General features: G+C 40.4%; 1 protein-coding gene across 1 annotated transcript; it reads left to right on the plus strand.

Moving 5' to 3' along the window:
- The first annotated feature begins 284 nt into the window (after window positions 1-284).
- LOC124398247 (odorant receptor 131-2-like) lies at window positions 285-1,250 on the plus strand. The gene has a single exon (XM_046868336.1). It carries the CDS (start codon window positions 285-287, stop codon window positions 1,248-1,250), a length of 966 nt encoding a protein of 321 aa, XP_046724292.1.
- The last annotated feature ends 6,477 nt before the right edge of the window (window positions 1,251-7,727 follow it).

Consider the following 7,727-nt stretch of genomic DNA (forward strand, 5'->3'; position numbering starts at 1 on the left):
ATCATCTCTCTCTGGGGGTTTGGTTGTACTTTATAAAGGTCCATTTATAACTGTCTTACTCTTTAGAGCTGGGCTCACATTCAAATGGATCCCTTTAATCTCACTTCTCCAGCACTAGATATGCATTTATTTATGCACAAAAATTGTAATTTGTTATAAAATGTATATTGTGTTTGTACCTTGAGAACGTCATGGTAAATTGTATTGGCTGATCCTGTTCTGTTATAAGTTTTATTGCTTTGGGTCTGTAAATATCATTGCATGCTCATGGTTTGTACAAGATTATGGCATCCACTAATTATAGTACAGTTGAGGATTCGTTGATATATCAGCAATTGTTTCAGGTTGCACTGACGGAGGGGCCGATATCAAAAGTCAGCGTTGCAATAATAATGTCGCTCTTCTTTACGTATTTGAATGCTGTCATGGTCTATACTCTTTGGAGCAAGCCTATTTTTAAAGAGACTCCACGCTATATTCTGTTTAACCACATGCTTCTTAATGACTCCATACAGCTCCTTATTACCTCTTTGTTGTATATTTTAGGTCTGGCTTATCTCAAGCTAGCTATGGCTGCTTGTGCTTTTATGGTTTTTGTTTCAAGTACGACTTTCAATAACGCTCCTTTAAACCTGGCTCTGATGTCACTAGAGCGTTATGTGGCTATAAGATTTCCTCTAAGACATGCTGAAATGGTAACTCAGAAAAGAACTCATATTGCTATTGGAGTCATTTGGTTCATCGGGTCTATAAACTTCATAATTGATTTGCTTTATGGTGTAGCGATGGATTCTAACTATTTAATCTCACAAATGTTGTGCACAAGAGAAAAGCTATTCATAAAGCAATGGCAGGTGGATGTTAATCGAGGTTTTAACATATTTTACTTTGTGTCAGTGTCTATGATCATCCTTTTTACTTATATCAGCATTTTTATTACAGCCAGATCCATTTCCTCCAATAAAGACTCTGCTGCAAAAGCTCACAAGACTGTGCTGCTACATCTAGTTCAGCTGGGACTGTGCCTTACCTCCTTTCTATACAGTCTAATGGAGCGAGCAGCAGCAGTGGCCGGCAGCAGCAGCCTTTTCAGGGACCTGCGTTATCTAAACTATTTATTTGTACTGATCTTGCCACGCTGTCTATCTCCACTCATCTATGGACTGAGAGACGATGCTGTACGGCCTTTATTCATCTACTACTTTCGCTGTGCCACAGGCAAACGCAAGAATGCAGTAAATATACACTGAATTAAGGCTTTTTGTTCAGATGATAAAACATGCAATTTAATTGTTATATGTACTGTTATTTGTAGGCCGAGGAGTTATTTTGTAAAAAAAAATAATAATAAAATGTAGGAATGCTATACATAATTACCCAGTAATTTAAAGGCTGTGGTTCAGCTCTGGCATTTGGCAGGACTTAGACCCTAATACAAATTATTACTGAAATAATTATTAATCTTTTTTACATGTGATGATCATGTAATTAATTTAAATAAATATAAAATAAATTAAATCCATAACATATGTTCAGTTCGACAAATTTAAAAACAAATTCTAGAAATATATTCTCCATTTGGGAGTCCTTTATTTACCTTTTCTTCACAAGTACTTGTCACAATTGTGCTAATTTAGAAAAAAAAGGACTGGGTTATCCTGCAGAATGAAGGAATAAATGAATGCCTAATACACCAATCTGCTCATTTGGCATCAAATTGATTATGATTGCATTATGGCAGTGTTAATCGGTGCATTTACTAATAATCCTTGCCAGTGCATTGCATCTGCGGTTGAGAATATGAACCTTTTGGGCCTCTTTGGGGAAAAGATTGTTGAGTGCAATCACCTTTTTTGCATTTATAATTGTTATATAAGTCAGGATTCCTTCTATTATCACAGTGTTGGTTTCAGATGTTTATTAGCACACTATTAAACCTGTCTGTGATGTCACTAGAGCATTATGTGTTCTTACGCTTTCCTCTAAGACATGCTGGAATAGCCTCAGAAAGGAACCCGTAGTGCTGTTGGAGTCATTTGGTTTGTGGGTTATAAAAACTTAATATTTGACTTGCTTTCAAGACTAGTGATGGATTCCACTTTTTTAACCTCATAAATAATGTGCACTAGAAAAAGGCTTATATAATGAAATGGCAGGTAGATGATGCTTTAACATATTTTTCTTTGTATCTGAATCTGATCATCTTTTTTTTCCACTTATATCTGCATTGTAATCACAGCCAGGTCTATTTTCTTCAATAAAGACTCTGCTACTCAAGTCCACAGAACTGTACTGCTGCACCTCATTCAGCATTTACATTATCTAAAATATTTGTGCTGATCTTGCCTCACTGCATAAGACTACTCAAATATGGACTGATAGATCATGCTGAAAGGCTTTTATTCATCTACTATGTGCACTGAATTAAAAACTATTTATTCAGGTGTATAATCTTACTAATTGAATGTCATATTTACTGCTATGGATAACTGAGTAGAGAAAACACTGTAGGAGTGTTGTTTAACATTATAAAAGGATTAAATGTTTGACAATGTATTATTAAATAAATTCTACTACTGAGTGTCTGAGTGCATAAGACTAAAACAACCTTTGTGCTCACTGAGACATTTTTTTTAATCAAAAACTGGTTGTTCAAGAAAACCATGCCTTGAATATTGCTTTAGAAGTAAGCTCCTCATACATATTGCAGTCCAAAGTTTCCTACTGAAATTTAATGACAGTAAAATGTACAATGGTTTTATACTTGTCTAGTTTTGCTAGTTGCTAATTTTACATTTTACAAACATACATTTTAAAAAGTGTTTAATATGTGAAATATTTAGCCATATATATAGACACACCTTCTCATTCAAAGAGTTTTCTTTATTTTCATGACTATGAAAATTGTAGAGTCACACTGAAGGCATCAAAACTATGAATTAACACATGGAATTATATACATAACAAAAAAGTGTGAAACAACTGAAAATATGTCATATTGTAGGTTCTTCAAAGTAGCCACCTTTTGCTTAGATTACTGCTTTGCACACTCTTGGCATTCTCTTGATGCCTACTTTGAAGAACCTACAATATGACATATTTTCAGTTAACTTTTTTGTTATGTATATAATTCCATAAATAATTCCACATGTTAATTCATAGTTTTGATGCCTTCAGTGTGACTCTACAATTTTCATAGTCATGAAAATAAAGAAAACTCTTTGAATGAGCAGGTGTGTCCAAACTTTTTGTCTGTACTGTATATATATAATATATATATAAACGTTTGGACTGTACTGTATATATAATATATACAGTGGAACCTCGGGTTACGAACGCCCCGGCATACGTATAATTCAGGTTACGAATCGCAGTTCATCAAAATTTTTGCCCCTGGTTACGAACAATATATCGGGATACGAACGTTGCTCACCAAAAAATCGCAGGCAGGTTGGTTGTTTTTGCTCTATCCACGCAGCTCGTCACATCAGTTAGCGTCCTGTGTCCCTAGCGAGAGCATCGTGTTACTTATCCGCTTGAACTTTTCCCGGCGGCAGCGTAACAACTCGTTGGTTGATGCTTGTGGAATGATGAGAGGGACAACATTAGCCGATGCATAACCACTTTACTTGTTTTTATGAAGATAGATTAGCAGGGTTACAGTCTTTTCCAGTACAATACCCATAATGAATTTCACTCTGGACTTCAATACCAACTGATAGTAGCCTTAAAGAAACAGCTCTCATTTTCCCTCTAATGCAACAATTGTCTCAGCGTTCGTGTTAATAACACTGTCTTTAATATTCTATAATATAATATATAATAATATATAAATAATATAATATAATAAGATTCTCCTTCAAACAATAACTCTCCCTCCTCCCCTTCTCTGACGTCGTCTCCTGCAGCGAGTCTTCTCAAAGGAAAGTACCGGTAAAGATCTTTTCCTCTTTTGTATGTTTTTATGTGGTATGATTTTAATATAACATGTTAAAAGTAAATAATATTATATTGAATATTGGCTTTATTTTTATTTAAGTAATATTTTTGGTTGTCCAGAACGAATTACCGAAGTTTCTGTTCATTATTATGGGGAAATTTGTATCGGGATACAAACTTTTCAGGTTACGAATAAAGTACCGGAATGAATTAAATTCGTAACCCGAGGTTCCACTGTATACAGTACAGACCAAAAGTTTGGACACACAAGGTGTGTCCAAACTTTTGGTCTGTACTGTATATATATATCTTCTTTCGGCTTTCACAGCAGATCTTCGTTCTACATACCCCCTGTCCTGTACATCTGCCTTTTTAAACCTAACCACCTGCATGTCTTCCCTCACCATAAACCTCCTCTTTGGCCAATCCTCAGCATTCTCCTACAGGTATACCCCATGTCCCTCCTCTGCACATCTCCAAACCATCTCAATCGAGCCTCCCTCACCTTGTCTCTAAAACAACCTACATGCGCTGTCCCTCTAATAAACTCGTTTCTAATCCTGTCCATCCTCGTCACTCCCAATGAAAAGCTCAACATCTTCAGATCCGCTATCTCCAGCTTCACCTCCTGTTTTTTACTCAATGCCACCATACACCATAAACCATACAACATGGCAGGTCTCACCACAGTCCTATAAACTTTCCCTTTCACTCTTGCAGATACTCTTCTATCACAAATCACTCCTGCCACTCTTCTCCACCCACTCCTCCCTGCCTGCACTCTTTTCTTCACTTCTCTAACACACTCTCCATTACTTTGCACTGTTGACCCCAGGTACCTGAACTCCTCCACCTTCTCCACCTATTTTCCCTGCAACTGCACCACTCCACTGCCCTCCCTCTCATTCACACACATGTACTTTCTTACTCTAACTAACTTTCATTCCCCTTCTCTCCAGCGCATATCTCCACCTCTCCAGGCTCTTCTCAACCTCCCACCACAAATAACAATATCATCTGCAAACATCATGGTCCACAGAGACTCCTGTCTGACCTCGTGCGTCAACCTGTCCATCACCACTACACACTTTACTGCTGTCCCACTGTCCTCATACATGTCCTACACCACCCTCAAATACTTCACTGACACACCTGACTTCCTCATACAATACCACAACTCCGCTCTCGGCACCGTCATACGCTTTCTCTAAATCCACAAACACACAATGCAACTCCTTCTTACCTTCTTTATACTTCTCCATCAACATTCTCAAAGCAAATAATGCATCTGTGGTGCACTTCCTCAATGTACTGCCGTGCGGCATCTTGGATCAACCTTTATTGCTCTAACTTGCAGCACATCCTTCCCAGCTCGGTCCCTCTGCCTGGCCCATCCCTCTTTATCTGCTGCTGCATCTCCTTGTACTCCTGCCTACTTTTCTCATCACGCTGTTGATCCCAATTCTGTTTTTTCAACCTCTTTCTCCTTATGCTCTCCTGCACTTCCTCATTCCACAACCACATCTCTTTGTCTTCCCTTCTATTTCCAGAGGTCACACCAAGTACCTTTCTAGCTGTCTCCCTTAACACTTCTGCAGCAGTTGCCTAATCATCCAGCACCTCTCCACCACCACCGAGCCCGTCTGACCTCTTCCCTGAATCTCATACTACAGTCTTCCTCCTTCAGTTTCCACCATCTTATTGTTCTTTCAGGCCTCACTCTCCTCCTCTTCTTCTTCATCTCCAAAACCATCCTACAGACCACCATCCGATGCTGTCTAGCCACACGTCCCCTGCCATCACCTTATCATATCAGGTTGCATCTCCTGCATAGAACATAGCCCACCTGTGTGCACCTTCCTCCGCTCTTATACGTCAACCTATGTTCCTCCTTCTTCTTAAAATAAGTATTTACCACTGCCATTTCCATCCTTTTAGCAAAATATACCACCATCTGCCCTTCCACATGTCTCGCCTCAAGGCCATACCTACCCATCACCTCCTCCTTACCTCTGTTCCCTTCACATGCCCATTAAAGTCTGCCCTAGGTACACCTTCTACCACTCCATCTAACTCACTCCAGAATTTTTCCTTCTCCTCCATCTATTAGAAACTCTCTTTATCTCCACTACACTTTTACTGTACTTTTTCTTCAGAATCACCTCAAAACCATTTCTCTTTCTATCCACACCATGATAGAACAATTTAGCCCCCCCCTTACTCTCGTTTCCATTTGGTCTCCTGAACACACAACATATATACCTTTCTCCTCTCCACCATATTAGCTACCTCTCTCCTTTTACCAGTCATAGAACCAAAATTTAATGTACCAACCCTCCACTCTTCTGCACTTCTCCATTTTCTGCTGTCTCTGTAGACGTGTACCTCCTCTCCTTCTCCTTCAGCCAGCAGTGGTCCAATTTCCTCTGTTGGCTAACGATACCTGTGGTGGTCGTTGGTAACCCCAGCCTCGACTGATCCGATATAAAATTCTGATTCCTGATTCACATATTTGATTTGGCATGTTTTACGCTGGATGCCCTTCCTAATGCAATCCTCCCAAATTATCCGGCTTGAGACCGGCGCTAAAAGTGCACTGGCTTGTGCAACCGCTAATGGCTGGGTTCATATAATTTTATTTTACTTTATTTTTTCCCATTAGCGTTGACATCTTAAGATGCAGTTTTTGGAATAGACAATTCATGCACAGTATGTTTTTAAAGGTCTTCAGTGTGTGCATGCAAACAAGAAGGTATGTAATGAAACATCAGCCTGGCAATTATCAAGTCAATCAAACATTTACATGTGCAACATACTGTTTTCCAGCAGCCAATACAGCAGTTTGTATGTGACAGTTGTACTTTTTGTTAAAAGAAAAGTAATTTTGCTAATATTTGAGTTAAAAGAGTTACACTTGCATTATATCTCAAGATGTAATAAAATGTTTCTAGGTCACGCATGTGACCCTAGTTCCCAGAGGGAACGAGACGCTGCATCGCAACACTTTGGGAACGCCTCGTGTTGTCCACGCTCTAAACCACGTGTGAAATATAGCCAATAGGCAAGTCGTGATGTCATCGGTGGGCGATGTCACGACAACCAGGAGCTACAAAATGGCTGCGTGGTCGTAGCGAGATTAGCTTCAAAAGAGAGAAGGTAAGCGCCGTAGAGATGCAGGGAGTGGGGCCCGGGGACGCAGCGTCTCGTTCCCTCGGAGAACTAGGGTTATATACGTAACCTAGAGACGTTCCCAAATTTGGGAACTCGAGCTGCGTCGCAACACTTTGGGAACGAGTGTCCAATCACACCATACTGTCTAGACCCTGCCTAGTGTGCAAGGGCCTCACAACCAGCAGTGGCTCTGAGGTCGAGTTCATAGAACCTGACGAATGTCAGCAGAGTGGACCATCCACTACCCACCTGCGGAGAGTCTGTTAATTGGCAGGTAAACCTTTCCTGTTAGGGCCAGGGCAGACAAACAGCTGCTCCGACTTCCTCCACGGACTCGTCCCGGACACAGCCGGTTCTGCTTCTCCTGGTCAGGGGCTAGGAACAGAAAAGGCCTGATTGCCTGCAGCACAACAGGTCGTGAGGGAGCCGTAGGAGTTAACTGGGTCCAACCGGCGGTGTTCACACCATGCCGTGAAATCTCCTGAGGCGCAAACAGATCCACCTGGGCTCTGTAAAACCTCTGCCATATCTGCTCCATCACCTCATGGTGGAGTCTCCATTCCCCAGGCCTCGGCCCTCGCCTCGAAAGGGCGTTCGCGCTCCAATTCAACCATCCT

This window comes from Silurus meridionalis, chromosome 15, assembly GCF_014805685.1.
Source record: "Silurus meridionalis isolate SWU-2019-XX chromosome 15, ASM1480568v1, whole genome shotgun sequence".
Taxonomy (NCBI): Eukaryota; Metazoa; Chordata; class Actinopteri; order Siluriformes; family Siluridae; genus Silurus; species Silurus meridionalis.